At 39.4% G+C, this 21,519-nt stretch overlaps 1 protein-coding gene across 4 annotated transcripts in view; it reads right to left on the bottom strand.

The window, feature by feature from the left end:
• Positions 1 to 2,680: 2,680 nt before the first annotated feature.
• Positions 2,681 to 21,519, bottom strand: part of CDH11 (cadherin 11) — a 141,018-nt gene continuing 122,179 nt past the window's right edge. For all 4 annotated transcript variants that reach the window (XM_031458330.2, XM_064489104.1, XM_010985693.3 and 1 more), the window contains exons 9-13: positions 20,844 to 20,980; positions 19,883 to 20,016; positions 19,531 to 19,648; positions 5,156 to 5,407; positions 2,681 to 4,011 (exon numbers count right to left, since the gene is read on the bottom strand). In XM_031458330.2, coding sequence (XP_031314190.1) covers positions 3,515 to 4,011; positions 5,156 to 5,407; positions 19,531 to 19,648; positions 19,883 to 20,016; positions 20,844 to 20,980 — 1,138 coding nt within the window. In that variant the 3' untranslated portion in view covers positions 2,681 to 3,514. The remainder of the gene's footprint in view (positions 4,012 to 5,155; positions 5,408 to 19,530; positions 19,649 to 19,882; positions 20,017 to 20,843; positions 20,981 to 21,519) is intronic.

Here is a 21,519-nt window from a genome sequence, read left to right as displayed (position 1 = left end):
AGAATGGAGTAAGATGAAGCTGAAGAGGTTTGCAGGGCCCTGGTCACTTAGCATAAAGTAGGGGAACTGAAATTTATTCTGAGACTGTGGGAAGTCAGTGAAGAGGTTTAAGTTACGGAATCATGTCTGAGTTGGGCGTTAATATCCCTCTGGCTTCTTTGTGGAAAAGAGACTAGGAGGCAGAGAATGGTTAAGAGGCTGTTTCAGTCCTCCAGGTCAGAGATGATGTTGGTGGACTAGACCAGCCTGTGAGGAACCAGGGAGGCCTTCTTCCATCACCAGTAGACTGAATTATTTTAGGATACTTCTGTATCACATTTTGACTTTCATAAAAGTCCTGGCATGCTTCCAGGTTTATATGCTCCTAATCTGTCCTCCGGACCCCCTACCAGATTCAGCCAGCCTTCTGCTCAGAGATCCCAACTCACCCCCGTTGTCCTACAGAGGCTCTCAAAAAGAGGTGAAGGACGTTGCACAGTTACCCAGGAGCAATTTTAAATACTCCTGACCAGGTCCCACCTGACCTACAGAGCTATATACTCTGGGCAACTTCAAGGTGTATTTTTCCATAAATTCTCCAAGCGATGTAGATAATCTGCTCTCGCATTTTCTCCATCATCCCCCGAAATACTGGTCTCTGAGATACAACCTAGCTAAACACAAGGTCTGTCCAAAATGGCCATGGTTGGCCTACCTGCCATTGACAGTCAGCACTGCACCATCTCCTGTTCTGTCTTTTATTTTGTTCTCTCAACCCTGAAGGAGAGGAAACATTCTGTTGCATTGTCTTGGGAGATGGGTGGACAATAGAGGTAAATAGGTGATTACAGGGCAACAGGACAGATATTTTGGAACGGGGTTGGAAAGACTGAAAGATACAAAGAAGGTAACAAGTTCATTCTGTATCATTGAGAAACAGGGTCTACAAAATAAGACTGTTGAATGAATGAAAGAATGAAACAATACCTACTACTAAAGGACAAGAAGAACAAAGCAGTGTCCTTTCTTTAGCTGAACTGATGTCACAAAGTCGTGATTATCTTATATGGAAATAAGGAAGGACCACTGAAACTAAGATTGGTTTTAAGGCAACATGTTCTAAATGAAAAAGGACTCCACTAGTCGGGAAAGACATTTTATTTCCAAGCTTCTGAGAGGGTTCTACAAACAATAGAGGCTTAAAGTAAAAAAGAGAAGATAAAAAGAAAAAAAGCAAGTATTTTTTAACTATTGAAAAGTAGACAGCCTTCTTAAAAAATTTAAACATAAAAATGTGAAAATGTAGTTGTCAAATCTAATCCAAATACATTCCTAGGAAAGAAGGATCATCCACAGTGACAGGGTAACTTACAGCTGTATGCTTGTTTAAGTGCTATTCATATTCCTTTTGAGTTACTTCTTCACTTCAAATTCAATTGGAGATCTGTGCAAATCTAGCAAAATATTCTTTGGATTACAAAAACTATATAAAAAAATGAACAAAACCTGCAATTATGGAAGTATTGAGAGTGTGCAATTCTTCACTGCAATGAAAGCTTCCAAAGTGACATTGTCCACAGAATTGATTCCATTGAAGTGTTCAGACGATTTGATTTGAATGCAAAGAAATATGGAAGCGAGCACTTTATCAAAATATTTCTCTTTGTGTGCTTTTTGACTGAGTCATAAAAATAGTATGTAGCAGGATATGAAGAGATGCTTGAAACAAACTCCCACAATAAAATTAAGAAAAAGAAAATCTAAAAATTGTCTGCAATCCAAAAGAAAGCGTGTGCCCTGTGTCTAGGGGAAAGAGGGAAAGCACTTACAGCGAGGCGTGACCTGGGAGCTCTTTCCCCAAGTATTGCTATGTTTTGACCTTTGGCCCTACTGAGCAAGTGAAGCATCCTTCACAGAAGTCCCAGTCCCCAGGCAGTGAGATGGGACTGCAGGAGCCAGCAGGCATCCTCACAGATCAAATGGCATTGACCCTCCAAATCCACCATTGCCCCTGCCCTCATGCTGAGCCTATGGCCCAAAGCGTATTTTAACACAAAGGTTTGGAAAGGAACGGCTCTTCCTTTGATCAAACTTTAAAATGCCATATTGTTTTAAGAGGCATTAAAACTACAAGAGGAAAAATAAGCAGTTTCAGCCATCAGAGTCATTACGATAGCCTGGCAAGATCAAAGTAAGGAAACAGAGTAACCTTGGGGGCCTGATACCTGCATGTGGTAAGTGTGTATTTTTGACTCTCCACCCCTCCCTAACACCCAAATGCTCGGTATGGGGCATACAAATCTACATCTTGAACTTCAGAGTTCTGATAGTTTCATTCCATCATGGATTCGCTTCCCATAACCATCAAATTACTGATAGACAAGATAAATGCATATTATATAACAAGTATCGCAACATCATAGACTGACCTAGATCTTTAGCATCCTTCTTTTTGAGAAGATGTGTGTGAAGAGAAGCCAGGATGCTAACACCGAAAATGTACAAAAGAGCTTTACATTAATGTTACAGAATCTTGTCTGGGAAAAAAAAACATATTTGATTTTAAATAAACAATAAAAGCACCAGACTACAACAGATCATAAATAAGATTATTAAAAGATCACAAATATCTTAAATTAGAATTATAAATGGGTCATCAGAAATACTTTTTTTCCCTCAATGTTAAGAATCAAACCCAGAATTAAAAAAGAATCTTTTTTTATTTCAAAGTTTGCTTCTTATATTGAAGCTCATATTAAAGCAACAGTACAATGTTCATAAAATATAAGTGTGATGCTGTAACATTTCTTACATGTCAGAATACTGATATTTGTATGTATACTAAAATAAGAACTTTAAAATTGTACAAATAGATACATTAAAAATGACATAGAAATAGGGCGCCTCTCACTGAAACAAGACAGTTATATCTGGCACGTATTAGTTTAAGATGAAAGTAGAAGCAAAAAGATTTACAAGAATCAGCAGTAACAAGATTGATGCTCAAGAGACATAATTGTACATTGTATTGTACATACATCGTATGGGTTTAAGCTGGCTGAATATTATATATTTCAAGTTTAAAAATGCACTACATATAGAGTGTCCATAGTTTAAGGCGAAATTACAGCTCAGAACTGTTGTCCTTTCTAATTTTGTGGAAGCTTCTTTGACAAATAAAAAAAAAAAAGGAAGAAGAAAAAAAGACTTAGATGTTCGTAACAAATAAACAATTTCCCTTCATTGTGAGTTCACCGTGAGACTTCTATTTCTCTTAAATATTTTGTAGGCCAAGTGGTTTTTCTCCAGCCCAGCTGATAAACAACTTCCATATTTGCCTTTTTGTGAGAAAAGGTACTTCACAGTATCTCCCACTTTGATGCCCTTGCAGGTTTATTAAACGTATCCTCTCTGTAAGACTTTGCTTGTTCTAAATGAGCCTTTCCTTGATTTAAAAAAATACCTGTTTACATAATCTTCTAGATTCTTCAGAACGCCAGACACAGTTCTTAAGGCCAAATTTGTACCGTTATTGTTAAGAGTCGTCATCAAAAGTGTCTTTGGAACCGTACAAGTCTGCTAGTTTCTTAAACCGAGGTCCCCAGTTCTGTAGGTAGTCATAGTCCAAGTCTGAATCTGTGGTGGCCGACTCTAAGGAGCTCAGGGACCCGGCCACCGAGCCCCTGCCTTCGTAGCCGTAGATTTGGATGGAGTCATAAGGGGGGGCGGTCGGGTCATTATCCGCCTCCTGTATTCTCGTGTTGATGAAGTCGTCTACGTCTACACTGTTGGGTGCCGGCCGGAGCCCAGGTCTAGGCATGTACTGGTACTCGGGCTTGATGTCTTTGCGGGGGATAAACCCGTTGATACCGTCGGGATTCTGGAGGGTGGCGATATCGAAGGCTTCCGTGTCTTCCTCCCCGCCCCCCTCGTCGTCGTAGGTGATGATGTTCTCCCGGACGTCTTCTTCCTCGAAGACAATCAGCGGTTCTTTCTTTTGCCTTCGTAGGGTCACAAACAACACTACGATGACTACAGGGAAAGAAAAAGAAAGGAAGGGTAGGTTAAGCCCCGTCTTCTCTTCCCAGGGGAAGTCTGCTGACTGTAAAGCACGCTGTACACACGCCTCAGAGCTGGAACCCGTCTAGGAGATGAGAGCTTTACCTGGAATCCCCAAAGATGTGCAAAACTGCCCTCCACCTGGCTCTTCCTCTGCAGAATGCTGCCAGGGAAATACTAGATCCAAACAAACTGGCGAGTTGGAACTATTTTGAGCTTTTTACAGATGAATCTGACAGTACTTGGAAATCGCCTTCCCAAGACTTAGGAAGATTCTAAATACGGTGATCTGAAGAGGGTCTAGCCATGCGTGTGACGCAATTTGTTTTTTGTTTTTTTGTGGCCTTTAAAAAAAAGTATTATTTATTGAAGTGTAATTGATTTACAGTGTTAGTTTCAGGTGTACAGCAAAGCAATTCAGTTATGCATATATTTTTTTCAGATTTTTTTCCATTATATTTTATTAGAAGTTGAATATAGCTCCCTGTGCTATACAGTAGGTTTGCAGTTTATTTTATGTGTTAGTACTGTGATGATACGATTCTTGTAAAGGTACAGTAAGGTCAATGCTGACCCTCCCCTAGACCTCTGGGCAGGGGCTCTGCGTCACCCCCCACCACAGACAGGACCTCAAATCTCTGAATGCCCTCATTTGTAAACTTTGAAGAGGCAGTTGTCTTCCTTTGCAGAAAGAAATAGGTCTAACCCACTTTAAAGAGACTGCAGACTGACATATTTAGAATCCTCCTCTTGTACGGCAAACCACTGCTCATATAATAGGTCTCTGCCTAAATTCCTCTTCTACAAATTCTTCTGTGATGTTCACCCCAACCCCTGCTGATGTCCCCGGATGTCTTCTGCTACACAGTCCTGCGATGCCCAGCAACTTGCTCATCACAACCTTCCTCAGACTCTGCTCTGACTGCTTGTTAAGCTGCCCACTCCCCCACCATACCATGAAATACATGAGCAGGCACCGCCTTTTTCTGGGTCTCACGTCGCATCGACAGTATATAGCAGTTCCTGGTCCCCAGCCCCAACCTGAGAAATATATGTGTTTCAAGGAAGGGCACTGGTTGAGCAGCCCTTCCTGCAAGTGGCCCGGCAGGCCCCTTACCCAGAAGGATGACGATGCAGGCGAGGATGGCGACGAGCGCCCCGGTGCTCAGGCCCGCGTTCAGGATGTAGGCCTCGGCATTGCAGGACAGCAGCGCCCCATTCACGTCGCAGCCGCAGACCTTGATGGTGAGGGTGTTGGTGCTACTCATGGGCGGGATTCCTCCGTCGCTGATGACGATGGGCAGGAGGTACAAGTCCTGCTTCTGCCGACTGAACCCTCCGCGCCGGGCGTACACCCCTGCGGTGTTGTCTGCGGGGACAGGGAGACCAGGCGTAGTCTCGGAGCAGGAGCCCCGCAGTCCCAGCCTCCCTTCGCACTTGTGCATTCGGCTTGGCAGACCTGAGTGTGCTCTCCTCACTGCCAGTGCTAACAGCCAGTCCTCCCCTGTAGCCTTAAATCTGGGCATCTGTAGAAGCCGCAGGCATCTGGCATGATCGGGAGCCCCCAGTTTAGTCCCACTTTGGAAAGGAACTCAGAAATCGGCTCTCTCTTATTTGCTTAATAGGAATGGCTTCCCTGGCTAGGTAACCATGCCATTCTCTGTTGGGGTGGAGCCCCTCTCCTCAAATACAAGAAAGCGTGGGCTTCAGTCACATACTCTATGTTAGCATAGGATACAATTAACTATATAAGCCAGTGTGAGAAAAACAAGACAAAAAGCTTCTTTTTCACATTTGCACTTTCCCTACTTCATGACCAGAGCCTTGGGCCAGGTTTTACTTGTTTGTTTGTTTTGAGAGACTTCAAATCCATCCTCAAATCTTGCTGAAGCTGTAAACCCACTCATGAGTCCTAAAGGAAAATACCATTTAAAAAGGAAATATTTTATAAACCCAGCAGCAGGTTTACAGTTTCTCTGAAATTTAAGCACCATCAGCCACCCAGTTAAACATGTCACTCCTGCTTAAAATGATGACAGGTTTTCCCCGTTGCCCACACAACACAGCCCACGTCTACACAGTGGATCACCAGGTAGTTCCCTGACCTATATTTACCCTGCCTTCCAGGCTCATGCCAAGCCCTGCCCACAAGCCCCAGTTCAGCCTGCCATGCAGAACTCACTTCTGTTCCCCAGCACACCACACCGCCGTATGCCTTGGCTTTTACCCTCTGCTTTAATGCCCCCAAAAGCTGTTCCTTTGATCAGGAGAGGTGAACTTCTCAAGCCTCAACACCGAATCCCAAAGCCACCTTCAGGGAGTCCTCTCTAGACCTACCTCTCCCATCTTCTCCTTTTGAACCTATCACACCTGTACATCACTACAGGAATCGGTCTCCCACTCTGCTGTCATTATTTCTTGGCGTAACTACTTGGATCTCTCCTAGACCGTGAATTTCTGGAGAATAGGGGCTTTTATCTGATCTCAGTCTTCCCAGTGCTGAACACACAGCAGACATTCAATAAATATTTGTTGAACAAATGTCATAACTGACATTTGTTCTGGGAAAAGGTTTAACCCAGATTCCAGATGTGGGCTTTCACATACTTCTCAGTCTTTTGTAACATATTCTCCCAAATGCTTCCTCATCATGTTTTGTGTACCTCAACCAGCCAAAAAGATTTTTTCTAGGCCATGTGCTCTGGGTTTGGAAAACATTGGTATTATAAAGTAGTGGAAGTTTTGAATGTGCTCCATCAAATTACACGCACACACACACACAGATCCTCAGTACAGCATGACTTTTTTAATGAGTTAGGAGTCAGTAATTTATAACAGTAAGAATGGTATGACCAACATGATGGCCTGATAGCTCTCATGCTTTAAATGGATTGACAGTACCATGAATTACCTCTTGTGGTAGGAACACTTATCTTAGAATCTAAAAACTGAATTGATGTATTTTAGGTTAAAGGAAATGTAATATTATTCTCTGTGAGATAAAAAAAATGTATAAAAGGCAGATTCAGTCTCATTTAGGACAGAACAGATACTCTGAGCATCGCAGAGGGTAAGGTGTGGGCACCCGCTGGCTTTTGGCAAGACATAATGGCATTCTCTGCCCTTTGCCGCTAATATCTCAATCAAAGCAGGGCAGAACAGCAAGCCCTTGTTTCTCTATTTTCTGAATTTTGTGTGATTGGCATATAATGCTCTTATTGCTGGAGAAAATTTATATGTACTATGGAAAATCATGAAAAAATAAAAATAAGCTGGTCAAATGGAATGTTAAGTGAAAATTCAGTTTCCTGACTGCTCTTTCCTATTCTAGGCATACCATTGCCCTATACTTAACAGTTACCAAAAAATTATTATCTCCAATAAATTATTTCAAATGTTATTTTTTCATTCTCACACATTTTTTGAGTTCAAATAAGACTTTCACAAATTAAATGTTATAATATTTGCCCCCATTTTAATGATCTGAAATGTCATGAATACCATCATAAGTAAAAAAAGGAATATTAAAAATTTATGAATGAAAGCACATTCATTAAATTGGTCAAATATACCTCTCTGACACAGATGGCATCCCCAAGAGGGCATTCACTTAGTGTATCTATCAGGTCCCACCCTATTCCCTTTCCATGGTGTTGTTTGGAGGGAATGTGTCCTGAGTGTTTTATTTTTTTAAATCCTTAGAAGCCATGATTTAAAATCTATTCTTAGAGGGGTGGGTATAGCTCATGGTAGAGTGCATGCTTAGCATGCACCAGGGTCCTGCATTCAATCCCCAGTACCATTAAATAAACAAACAAACAGACAAACAAACAAAATAAATAAACCTAATCCCCCCACCAGTACCTTTAGATCACAGCAGGCTGGCTCACCTATGATGGTAATTGAAAATCAAACACTAATGGAAAACATGGATCTGGGCAGGACCCCAGCCAGTGAATTCAAGATGTTTCATATTCCGAACAGCTAAGTCTTCTCAGACACGCTGGAAGTTTGACATGGAAGCTCATCAAAGTCCCCATCTGACTGAACCCTTTACAGCCTCCAAGTCATGCATCAACAGACTCTCAAGAACTTTTAAAAAAATGTCTTCTGGTCAAACATGGTTCACATATGGATTTTAAGATTCATTCGAAAATAAATGGACTGAAGTTCTCTTCTTGGGCATACTCCAAGTACATACTTTAGAATGAGTCATTTTTCCTGCCAGAGCCTCTCTTGTTCATCTTTAAAATGAGGACACTGGTTGATATCAAGCATGCCTCATAGGGTTGTTATTGGAAACAAACAGTGTAATAATAGCCAGTGGTTGTCCTTGGGGCTGTGTTTGCAGAGGGCTCAGGAATCCTTCTATGAGAAAACTTCACCCTCAGTATGGAGATCCTCCAGGGCTGGTGAAGTGGTGAAGGGTAAATGTGGACACATAAGAAACGTGTCTAGACAGACTAGTTTGGCACTTAGGTTGCCCTGTTGCTCTGCATCTAAGCGGCCCCAGCACCAATGGGAGGATGAGTTTTTTGCGGGGAGGGCCATTTCAGACGCATCAGTACCATGTTCCGTGATGGGCTTTCTTGTGATCCACTCTGATCACAGATCTTATACTAACAAAAAGAGCCACTCCATGAAAAAAATATCTAGAAAAACAAATGGGAAAAAGAAACAAAATAACAATTTTTAAAAAGCCTCTACTGGAAATCGATTTTGCATTCTCAGTTTGGCTACAAATTCTCTCACCTAAATTATTTTAATTAGCCAGCTACTCCCTATCTGTCTTTGAGAGCGTATCCCTCATTTTGGACATACACATTCCTGAGGTTCATGGATGACCCAATTGAAAAAAAAAAAAAGCTTCTGTGAGGACACATTTTCAGGGAAGTGCCAATTTGGTTCCTTGGTTAATAAGATGAGGCAGAAAAAGACAAATGCTGTATTGATTTTTGAGTTTCTGTCAAGAGATTTCTCAGATCCTTCTCCTTTATAAAAATTCCACAGATCAAATCTCTCAGTATTTGGGGTCAAACAGACCTGGGCTTGAAATCTTGACTCTTCTACATATTAATTGCCTGACGTTTACACATATTAGGTAAATGTCTTGAGCTGCTATATTCTCATCCAGTGAAGTAATACTTTTTAGGGTTAAATTTGATTCCATTCATAAAGGTACTAAGCACCATACCAGACTGCTGGAGATGCTCAGTAAATACTAATTCTTTTCTGGAAACTCTCCTCTTTGAGCAGTAGACTAATGAGAAAGAGAAACATATTAACAAAGAGAGGAAAGTGAATTCTTGGAAATATCATTGCATCTTTGAATGCAGTTGCCTACACAGAAAGGCTCATCATACAGAGGTAGGAAGATAGATCATGCTCTTCAGTCCCACATAACGTATTTCCCATGGTTAAGAAAATGTTTTTCAAAGACCTCGGTGTTTCATCCTGACACCCACTGCTCTCATCCTTGGCCACAAATACGTAAGCAGTTCCTTGTTTTTCCCCACTTCAGCAAAAACTTGCAAATGAAGCCATTAATTACTAGTATATGTCATGTACAAATTATAGTATTTCTATTAATGGAAAATAAATTCAGGCTTCAAATTTTTATGTCTGCAACCTGGACTCCTAATCACATGCTGTTTTTATCTGCACACTTCGTCATTACGCTAGCAAAATGTCAAAGTTCCTGATAACAATGATCTCCATGGTACCAGTTTGGAAATGCAAATGGGAGGGCTATGATGATGATGTCACCCAAGGGAGGGACACTGACAACTGATATGAAAAGGGCAAATTGTGATAGGGAAGCCAGCCCTCGGAAGATAGACTGCACTGGGTGCCAACATGGTATTAGCCAAAAAATACACTGGGAACAGAGCAAAATGGGCAGTGAGTGGGCATAGCCCCTGCGTTTTAATAACTTAAAAAGAGGAGGCACTACAGCAAAGGATTAGTACTTTCTGTTCTCACCATGAAGTCAGGAGAGAGGCTTGGCTTAAGGTGAGAGATGTCACCCCTGTAGCTTTCCTATAGTTCTTAAGATGCTCTTCCTTACCACTTTGTTCCCTCTGTCCCTCTCCGCTCCAAAGCTAAAGATTCCCCCACGGACCAACCTGATCAGAGACACTTGAGCCTGTGAAGACAGGCACTGTGTGCATCTGACCGAAGCCCATCTCTTGAAACTGTTAAAGATCTGCAGAATCTAGGCCAAGGCCTTGCTCTTATTTTATTCACTTCTGACCTAAATCTACCTACTCTACCCCTTCTGCTCAAACCTCAGAGACAGAGTTCATCTGTCTACCACATAAAAAACTCCCGCACACTTGAAGACAGCTATGCAGTCGCTAGCAGAATAACCATTATTTGATTACTTTCCTCTCGGCCCTCTTTTCTTTTTTTAGAAATGTGGCAACAGTTCTATCATGACAATGAAAGAAAAAAAATATATATAGTGTGTGTCCCAAAAGTCTTAGTGGAGTTTTAAGCTTTAATAATTTCAGAGGTGCACATGCTACACGATGACAAAAGACATAATTGAAACACCTAGCTATTTAGTTTTTTAATACTCAATTAGATTTGTGATTTTTGAAAAATTAATTTTAATTTCTGATGCCAGTGTTTGCCACTTTGACTCTGAGGGAGGGACTGAAATCACAGAAATGTCAAATAATACTTTTGTAGAATTTATCTTCTGATATGACTAATGCTGAAAGGTGCACTGAATAGCCTGCCTTGTCTCTCTGAGCGCCGTGTGAACTGCCTGTCTACCTGTAGTCCCTGCTTATGGTGCGTATTTGACAGTGTGTGGAGACTGAGTGTCTGTTCTCTCCACCAGACAGTAACCTCCTTGAAGACAAGAACCTTGTCTCTCTCATCTTTGTTCAGTTAGCAGTGTTTTGTGTCAGAGGAATGAACAGGTGAAGGACATTTCTTTCATTGTATCTCAGCATCAATCTGGCTTTTCCACATGGTCAGATTTCACTGATTCATTAGCTCGCCGTCAATTTTCAGCCTCCATCTTCTCCTAGTTTGTACTTTTGAACCCCACCTGATCAATGCTGCCTGTGTCTATATTATGGATTTTGTTCCTGGTAAATATCGTCATCTCTTTATCTCATTAATTTTTTTGTTATTATTTAGGGTGAGTCAGATTCAACTATGTAACATTTATTGAGCTGTTAATATTTGCAGACCTTATTCTTTGTTCCTTCTGCATACCTTATCTCAGAATTTTTAAATTATGTGCAGAAAGTATAATTATCCTTATTTTATACAAAAATAAATTGACAAAGAGGGAAGCAACTGATCACAATAATATGGAAAATACAAACAAAACTAGGATTCAGACTCCTTTAGGTTTCACTGCAGTTTTACTAGGGCAGCTAACCCTAGAATCCTAATATTACCGCATGCCAATTACATTCATTCTTTTTTTAAAACCAAATTTCCCTAACATGGTTAGTTAATTAGATGGACCCCATCACAGCCTACAGCTGGATCCAGATAGAAAAAGACAACACAGCTGCTCTTAGAAACCTATGAATTTTATGTCAGAGAGACCTACAAGAAATTAAGGGAACTCACTCAACACCTCCCTTCCCACAGCATTTCCAGAAACACAGACACCTTCAAAAACAAACCAACATGTGAGAGGCAAAAAGAAATCTATTATTTTCCCAATATTTTGGAATGAAGGAAATGCTACAATGAGGTAAATTCTCTGAGGCCAGCCTTAAAATACTAATGCAGAAAACGGTTTAATCCAAGACTCTGATGGCTGTAATGTCTCCCATCTAAATCAAAGAGCTGCATAGTACAGGGGAGTTGGGGTGATCATTATCTTTTAATTAACACGTTTGATTCTGAGGGATCGGCAAAATACAAAATGCAATAAATAACACTGTAGGAATAATTGCCTACATGCATGTGTGCATGAGGCATCTAAGTGTGCACTGTTTGTTGGTATCAATAGACTTCCAATTGTTGTAATTTATCACATCCTTAGAATCAACTCTCCCTCCACTTTTGTTAGAGGACATTTTTCTCCTTAGTGATAGGAAGGGAGAAAGGAACATATTTCTTGGTTTTAAGACAAGGAAAACTACCAAGGAATTCAGTGGGATATAAACATTTAGGGTCTTTTAGTGAGTTGAGAAATCCCAAGAGTAGTTAAGTCAGTGACCAGAGGGAACCCTGAAAGGATACCCTTATCCACAAAGAAGACCCATTTCTTTCTCTGTTGGGTTGGGGAGGGGGTCGGTTTCCAGATCAACTGTGTTCTGTGTTGGACAAACTGCAGCAATGAATTTCAGGCAGAAAAGGAACATAATTATTTATACAGTGAAAAAGGCAGGGCATTAAAAGCCATCTGCCATTTTGATCTGCCAGCAGAACATCTTCCATATTGAAGCAATTAAAGGGGAGAAAAGTTCCACAGAAATCTGTTTGGCTATCTTTAAATTATAAAAGTGAAAAACCAGAAGCATATTTGGATGCTTTTTGGTGGTGCTCATCACACACAAAATTAAAAAAAAAAAAAGGAAGGAAAGATGTTCACCAATTGATCTAATCAGGGCAAATCTATCTTGGCTCTCCTCCCTTTCCCACTCAGACCTGCTTGCCATACAAACTTTTTGTTGTTGTTTTCGCTCTCTTTTTAAAATTTTTTAGCAGTTCAAACTTTACTCTGAATGTAGCATGTATCAGAGCTCATTTGATCTGCAACTTGGCCCATATTAGATGACATACTTGCAAAATAAATGCATCTGAAAGTCATCTCTTCTTGGACCCAAACCTTAGATGTCCCATATATCTTTGTGGAATAATAAATAATAAATGGATGAAGGGATAGAAGGGGTGGGTGATGTGGTATTGACTCCTTCAGAACATTCCAACATCAAAAGATGGGTTGTCTTTTTCAGCCTGAAGCTTATCTCATAAGATAATCATTTTTCCACAGTAATAACTAATCCCTGAAATGTCTGAAGCACATTACATGTTCTCCCATCCATTCTTTCACTTTAATTCATGCATTTGGTCAACCCACTTAAGTGCTGGGATACTGTCCCCACCGAGCTCAAATTCTAATGGGAGACAGATAGGGAAATGTACGCTGAGGACACAGAGTGATAAGAAAAATAGGAGAGGTTATTTAGTGCAGTGTTCCTGGAGCACAGAGGACGTAGCATCCAAGAGGGGCTGGGGATGCCCAGCAAAGCTTCACCTAAGAGACTTCACTTACGGTGACACTTGAAAGAGGAGGTATAATAGGCAGGAGGAGCACACTTCCCGCAGAGCAAAGGCATGGACGTGTGAGAGCACAGCGTATTAGGGAAGCCAGAGGTGTTTTGAAGTGTCTGGAGTTTATAGTTTAAGGTAGCAAAAGAAAGAGATGACAGATACAGAGTTTATGGGAGGTAGATCATATCATTTCTTGCTCAGTAGGCTATGAAGTTTCAGTAAAATCCACGGAAGTGGAGAGTCATACAGGAATTTTAAGGAGAGACATTATCGCTGTAGCTCCTCTGTAGTTGGTCGTGAACAGTCACTAGCAGTTAGCTGTGCTTTCACAACGTCGTGAACTTTGCTGCATGTGCTTTGGGAACTTCCTGACATCTTATTCACTGCTGAAGCCATGCATGTAATCTTTATCCTTGCTCTCTCTCCTCTCTATTTTATCAAATGATCATTGTTTGGAATAAGAGGTTTGGAAGTTAAAAATATGAGGTTCAATAGCAGGATATTTCAATTTAATTTATCAAGACATTAGGCTAGGGCAAAGGTTCAAAAGCACCGTCATCTTCTTACAATCCAGAAATTGTGATTAAAAATTAAACATCCAGTTTTTTAAATAAAATAATAATGGAAAGGAAATTTCCTAAAACATAAACACACACACACCATAATACAAATCTTAATTTTCATCTAACAACCAATTTTATGCTTAATGATGAAACTCTAGAAGTAATATCCAATTAAAGCATAAGTGGCCATTATTACTGCTATTATTTAACATGTATTCTAAAGGTGCAAATATATGAACTTGACAAAAAAAGAAACCCAAGGATGAAGCAAATTGTCAAATTTTTTATATAGTTATCTCCCTAGAAAACCCAAGAAAATAAGTTGAGAAGTTATATCACTTTAGAACAATGTTTATACATTGTTTATACTAAAAATTTTCATTTAGAAAATATATATAATCTAAAAATCTACCTGATAACAGCATCCAAAATATCAAGTATCTAGCCATAAACTTAATAAGAAATGCATACAACAAAACTGAAGAAAATTACAAAGCATCTCTGATAATAAAAAGAGAACTGTTTCAGTGGAAAATCAGCTCATGCTTCTGGATGGGAAGGATATTTTCAAATTTTCAGTTGTTAAATTAATCCATAAATTTAAGGTAAACTCGATAAAATCCATGAAGATACTTATCAGGCACAAATTATAAATGAAATAAAAAATAAATGAAAAGTAATTCTAAGTTATATCTGGAGGCACAAATAAACCAAAATTTAAGAAAGAGTAATAAAGTGAAAATAATGTGGACAAAGCACTGGTCAGATTTTAACATATATACTATACGTATGCAATTAAAGAAAAATATGATACTACCATGAGAGTAGTAAATGGATAGACTAGGAAGAATGCAAGTCCAAAAAAAAAAAATCTAATAGTATGTAATGTAGGTGAAGATACAGATGGTGTCACAAAGCGGTTAGAAATGACTCTATCTTAAATGATATTCAGGAAATGGCCAACAAAGGGAGCCCTTATATTTATTTCACATGGATAAACGGTTGAAATGGGAAACGTGATATATATATATATAAAAGAAAGAAGAAAAGCTAGGTGAATACTGATGTCAGTTTTGCAAGAGGAAGGCCACACTAAGAATAATACTCAACAGAAAAATAGATACAAAAAGTGCAGCGTCTATACTTTAGAACACAGCATAATCAGAACTGAGAGGACACTGCAGCACTGGGGAGATCCATGCAGTAGGTGCGATAAGTCAGAGGTTAATGGCATTAAAAGGTGATGAGACTTCACAAGTCAACAGCCAACTGATGAATATACAATTCAGACAATGGGTAGAGGACATGAGGAGCCAATTTATAAAGCAAGAAAGGAATCAATACTTTTTTTTTAAAAAAATCCTAACTTTACTAGTAATGGCTGGAATTGAAAAATTTTAAATGTGACATGTGATTATAATCCACTTATCCATCTGTGAATCACTTAAAAAGAGTAAGTGTCTAGAGTTGGCTTGAATGTGGGGAAATAAACATACACCGGAGCTTACCTGTTTTACTGATGCTGTTATAAAATGGTATAAGATTTCTGATAGGTAATTTGTCAGTTAGGTATCAAAAGCTTCTGGTATAGTAATTCCACTCTAGGAAATCCATCCTAAAAGAATAACTTATTTGGCAGAAATGTGTGAAAACAATGTACTTACACAACAAGAGTCAACTTGTATTACATACCCTTATAATGAAGTTAGGAGGATATTTAGGGAGAAAAATGTTGTCCTAAGTATAATGATACTGAAAAGTGCGTATCACATGTTATTATGTAGGGGAAAAGTGAGCTTTTTTTATGGTTGCCTTTTTTAAAGATCAAAACATATGCCAAGAAAAAGTCTGGAAGGCTATGAAAATTAGCAGTGATTATTTCTAGGTAGTATATTATCAGGTTATTTTATTATTTTTAATTTTATTTCTGCTTGTTTGTATTCCACCTAATTTTCCTACCAGAATATGTATTAGTTATGCAGTGGAAAAAAAGTATAAAATTCTTTGCAAATATATTTTACTACAGTTCCTAAGGCTGTGACTAAAATTAAAATCGAAGTACAGTTTCCCCTTTTCTGTTCACACTTTCCCTAGAATCCTAGGTGGATGAATTGACTTTAATTTTAGATTTTTTTTTCTCTTCTGAAGATTGCTATTATTTCATTACAGGGTAAACAAAGACTTTTTTAAAAAAGAATTAATTAGAAAAGACATAAGCTTTACATTCGTAATATATAATGTGATACATACACCGGACAACCCTTCAAACACTCAAACTTTCCAGTTCAACTTCACTTATTAGGCAAGTCTTTGATGTTTCATATTCTTTCTTGGAAAAGGGGACAAAAATGCCCACTACGCCTACCTCAGGGGGCTGTTTAGGAATTATGTGAAACAATGGCTGTGAGAAGGTTTTATAAACCAATGTAGAGCTAGGTACACGAGAAGAGCTAGTCTCAGTTATTTTTCCTTTGCCCTTTTTGTATTCATTCCATGTTTCTTATGTTTTTTTTTTTTTTAAGATGCTGTAAGTGTGGTATTTTCAAAGTAAATGCATCTCAAAACCTGGGCGGATCAGCTCTTCATCTCCCCAAAGAGCACCATTCTCGATATTAACAGCCTAAGATGGACTCAAATGCTGAAGAGTTAGTTATCCAGTGTTCTCTCCCGCTGCCTGCTGAGCTGACTTTGAAGCTCAGGCTGCAGGAAGGAGCAAGATAAAATGAAATAAAAGGCCTGTGTGTATTAAGATGGCTTCCCCTGTTATATTTTTAAAGAAGCCAAAGGCTTATGCCGAGTCTAGGCAAACACAATCCTGATTATTTACATGGCATAACAGAAGTAAACACTCAAGGAGAGAGAAATCGGATGCTTTTACTCAGCATGCTATAAACCATTATCTCACGTTTTCTATGGGAAACAGTCTTAGCCGGGAAATTTGGTAACTCAGTAGGCTATTAATAGGACGTGGAAGGTGATTATTCCTTTTGGATCACTTCAATATGTAATTACTTTTAGGAGCTGGTAGAAAGAAACTCTATTAAATGATAATTATAGGACTGTATTTGCTCTAAAGGTTTTGTAATAGCTCTAAACATGGGAGCTTTCGTTAACTGTTTGCCATAGTTAATAAAGTCATTTTTCTTAAAAAGTAGTAATTCCCTGCAAAAGTGGTAGCTCCACATAGGATTCGTTTCTTGTAGGGAAGGGCAGGGGAAACAGACTGTGCAGGAGGTTGGCTTGTCCGTGGCAATATAATCTCCTTGGAAATAGAGACGGCGTCCCCAAAGTATGGTGCCAAAGTGAAATATGTATAGCTCCCTAGAGGACAATAGGTCTTAGTATCACGTTTCCAGAGGGTGAACAGCAACTAAATATTATCGCACACATAAAAAGAAGACAGGGTAGGTGATGGAGGTGAGGCTGGCGCAGTAAGAAAAGCCTAGAAACACCAGCTGTTTCAGGAGGCGACCAGCGATAAATAGGGATGTTGCCGGGAATACATCCAGGAGTTAGACCTCAAATGTGAACTGGGGATTATATGAGCACACAGATAAAAGTCTGACCACAGATATTTGAGAAAGCTGATACTAAAAGTGGTGATAACCTAGGAGGCACGTGAAAACACCAGACTTTTCTGGACAATCAAGTAGATTACTTCACTTCATTGATAAAACTCAGTTTGCCGAAGTATTTTTTTATCAATATTTTCTTCGTCGTACAACTGACATAAGCCTAGGCTGAAACAATGTAGCAATCTATCAAGCCAGGGTGGGCTCGAATAATCTGGGAATTAAGATTCCGAGAGTCGAAGCAGGGAGTTCTCATGAACACAAATAAAGATACACACATATCTTAGAAAGTATTGGAAAAATGCTGTTTATGCCACCTTGGTCAATTCAGCTTGGTAAATATCTATCAAATACCCATGACGTGCCAGGGTCTCCCTGTTTTGGAGAAATCCACCTTTACAAAAGGCAATTCCTGTGTTACACGTGTGTTCTACTAGTGGTTTGTGTGCTTCTCACTGAGAACTGCTCATCTATCTCAGGGGTTTGCAGAATTGTCTCTTTAAGGGGTTTAAGGTGCTCACACATGCACATCGACCAAAGACAAAGGCAAAAGAAAAATCCTAGATGATATAAAATTAAAGAGCTCCAAGTGGAATCTCTATTTTTACACGATGAGAATCATTTTCAAGGTGATTTATGGGGTTGTTTTGTGGGTTCCTAGATAACACGTCTCTCCATTCAATTTCCTTCACATCCAGGCTCTCAAAAGCATGCCCACTGCAGAAAGCAAGGCCTAAGAAGGCATCATAGCACACAGGACATTCTACCCTACAGACTCCTTTGGTATGTGGGCTTGATCTATAAGGGTCATAATGAAGTGCTCAAATCAGTCTAAGAAATAATAATGTATGTCAATCATACCCTGCCGTATCCCAGGAGCATGGGAGCCACTTCTCTTTTTTAATTGTGTACCCAGTAGGGCACAGTGGTTTAGGCTGTGACCTCTGCCTAGGTCTCACTCCTATGTGGCCAATTGACTTTGAATAAGTTACTTAATGGTCTGTGCCTCGTCTTCCTCATCTTCAAATTGGGAATGATGATAATAACACCTCCCTATGATGCCATTGAGAGAATTAAATGGATAGTGTAGAGAAAGAACCTTGGCATGGTGTTTGGAACACAGTTACCAGTATTTATGACATTGATAACACTGATACTGGTGAATGGAAAAGTAATATTACTTTACAAGATTCATTTAAGTTCCTATAAGCCTGACCTCAGTCACCAAGAAAGCAATGTAATCCATAACCTCATACATAGCTAGCATGTGTCTAAGGAAAACATATGTTCAGAAGGACCACCTTTTATTCCTATGTCAAATCATGGCATCTGTCTTCCTGTTTTTACAGACCTGCATTGTCACAGGTTTATAGGAACAGATGCAGACCAAAATAGTCTGACCAGGAGTCCAGAAACTTATTTTTTGATCCTGGCTCTGTTACCAACACTTTGTCAAGGGACTGCATCAGTTTTGGCCTATACAACAACAACAACAACAACAGCTACTTTGAATAATTTGCAAATCTAGAGCCTCCTTGACTAATGAAATAAGAAGTAGAAATCACATTAAATTTTGCCACATTTGCAGTGGTGAAACAATGCTTTACTCACGCCCTTCAGGCAATAATCCTACAACTAATTTTAGGTATCAAGCTAAACCCAACCACACTGCACTTAAACTGCTGGGAAGGGAAGGCCAGCTGAAAGATTACATTCCTTTCAAAGTTGAACTAATCTCTTTTAAAGCTTTACTTGATAGCAATATTCATAAAGCCATGCTTCCCCCTAAGGGTTTATCAACCTCTTAAAAAAAAGATAAATGAAGTGTTTGCATATTGACCCTGTAAGCTTCCCCACTTGGCTTTCCCACTGCTTCATGAATATCAAAGCCAACAAAAAAAAAAAAGTAAAATAAAATTAGACTCACTCATTCACATGCACCAAATGAGCCCACGTCTCAATATAAAGGTGGCATTATTATTTCTTGTTTGTTCTTCAACCGAAAGGCATTATTAAGATTAGGGGAAACACTTGTGCTCTGCAATATAAAAGCCATTTATTTTCCATTTCTACTTCCCTGAATGCACAAGAACCTTGGTACGAACCTCTGTTGTCTCTGACTGTGAAATTTGGATTGTGAATGATTTCAGGGGGCAGACTGAAGATAAATCTTGGTCCATTGGCTGTGTCATCCTTGTCATCTGCACTAATTGTAACAATTGGCTGAAAGAGAAAGGTGGCCCATAAATAAATCATGCTGACATTGGCATATCATTTATTCAAAAATTCCTGGCTGGCTAAGAATTCTGGTTTTAATTAGAGAACATAGCTCCAGAGCTAAACCTGGGCTCTGATGCCTTCTTGAGCAGTGGGAGGTAGGTCCAGGTAATGTTCTCAAACCCAAACTCCGTTTCCAAATGCCTTGCTCACAACCAGGGCAGGGGAAAGTAGCATTACCTGGTTAGAAAGTGGCTTGGTCTGGTCACTCTCACAGATGAAGCCTTCATAAGGGGCGGCAAACTTGGGAGCATTGTCATTGACGTCAAGGACCCTAATGGCCACAGGGACTTTGGCTTCCTGATGCCGATTGTCTAAAAGGAGAGAATTCAGACAGTAAATATGTGCAAGGGATGAATCCATGTTGGTCCAAGGTTATTCCTGGGCAAGAGTGAGCTCCAGCCATTCATATGGGCAGTGCAGGGGAAGGCATTGTTGGCATAAAAATCATCCAAAACCTGAAGTATGCTAAGTCCAGTGCGAGGAGGATGTCCTAGAATAAAGGCTGACATTAGACCAGTAAGAAATACAGCATGTTTCCATTTCTGCAGAGGATTAATTCTAAATGCTTATAATGGAGCCTGGTTCCCCCAGAGTATAGTCCATTACAGCAGTTCTCAAAGTGGGGTCTCCCCAGAGCAACATCATACAAGTTGGGAATTTGTTGGAAAGGAAAATTCTCAGACCCCTACCCTAGACCTACTGAGTTAGAGGCTCTGAGGGTGGGATCCAGAAATCTCTGTTACAACAAGCCCTTATGATAATCCCCTGCATGACCAAGTTTGAGAACCCACAAATCTTGGCTTTAGGGATTCTGCTGCTCTGGGTTTAAACAAAACTGAGTGACAGGATAAAGTGGAGAATCTTTCACGATCGTTAAGCGTTTCAAGCTGCTGAGGGCTATCAGCCCATGTGCCAAGTCTGTACCCAGTTCTGCCAAAGAAAATGAAAACATCTCAATGTGTTTATATGTCTTCCTAGAAGGATGACCAAAAATAAGTTTTAACGACTGAAAAATATGTTTAAGACTAAAAAAAAGTGTTCCATCTCAGCTGTCTGTCATTTTCCAGAATATATATATGAGAGTCTGAAGGAATAATATTTGGCGAAGTAGAATCAAAACCCTTAGGAGAATACTTACGGATTTCTGCTGCAAAAACGGATATGTTGAGCCAGGCAGTTTCTTCTCTATCCAAAGGTTTCGTAGTTTTAATAAAACCATCCTCTGGATTAATCGTGAAAAACCTGTCCAGGTCAGTATGACGATCGATTGAATACCTAAGCAGAATGCAAATGAGGCAATTAGACCGAGACATTCCAAGCAGCTTAGTATTTGAATATTTTCTCCATGCTATATTTAAAGCAACTTTTTCAATGAATTGCTTGAGCTAGGTTTTCTTTTTAATCAAATTTGCTTTTCAAACTTCATACATGAATCTTTTATAGAAATCATTTTGCCACGTTGGAATTCTTTATTCAGGACAATGAATGAAAGAGCTATTTAGCATATTTGATTGAGAAACGTTGTAACATGTTGAATATTTCTCCATATTTACTACAGTCACCCACCATCTGAATATTTATGAACCTGCATTTGGGAAGTGGGTTTGCCTTGCTCCCAAATTACTAAGAAAGTCACAAATGTGTGGAATCTTTGCCAGATTTTTGCATATGAAATATTAAATAGTTTCAAGTTCACCTAAATTTATCATCAAGGATCATTTGTGCTTCTAAAAAAGTCAGGTTTCTACTTACTTAAAGGAAAATGCTAATTACATTTTGAGTGAATTTATACAATTTGTTTGATTTAGGGGTTC

The sequence above is a fragment of the Camelus dromedarius genome, chromosome 9 (assembly GCF_036321535.1).
Source record: "Camelus dromedarius isolate mCamDro1 chromosome 9, mCamDro1.pat, whole genome shotgun sequence".
NCBI classification, from domain to species: domain Eukaryota; kingdom Metazoa; phylum Chordata; class Mammalia; order Artiodactyla; family Camelidae; genus Camelus; species Camelus dromedarius.
Note: the sequence above shows the minus strand (reverse complement) of the source record. Positions and strands in the feature narration are given on the sequence as shown.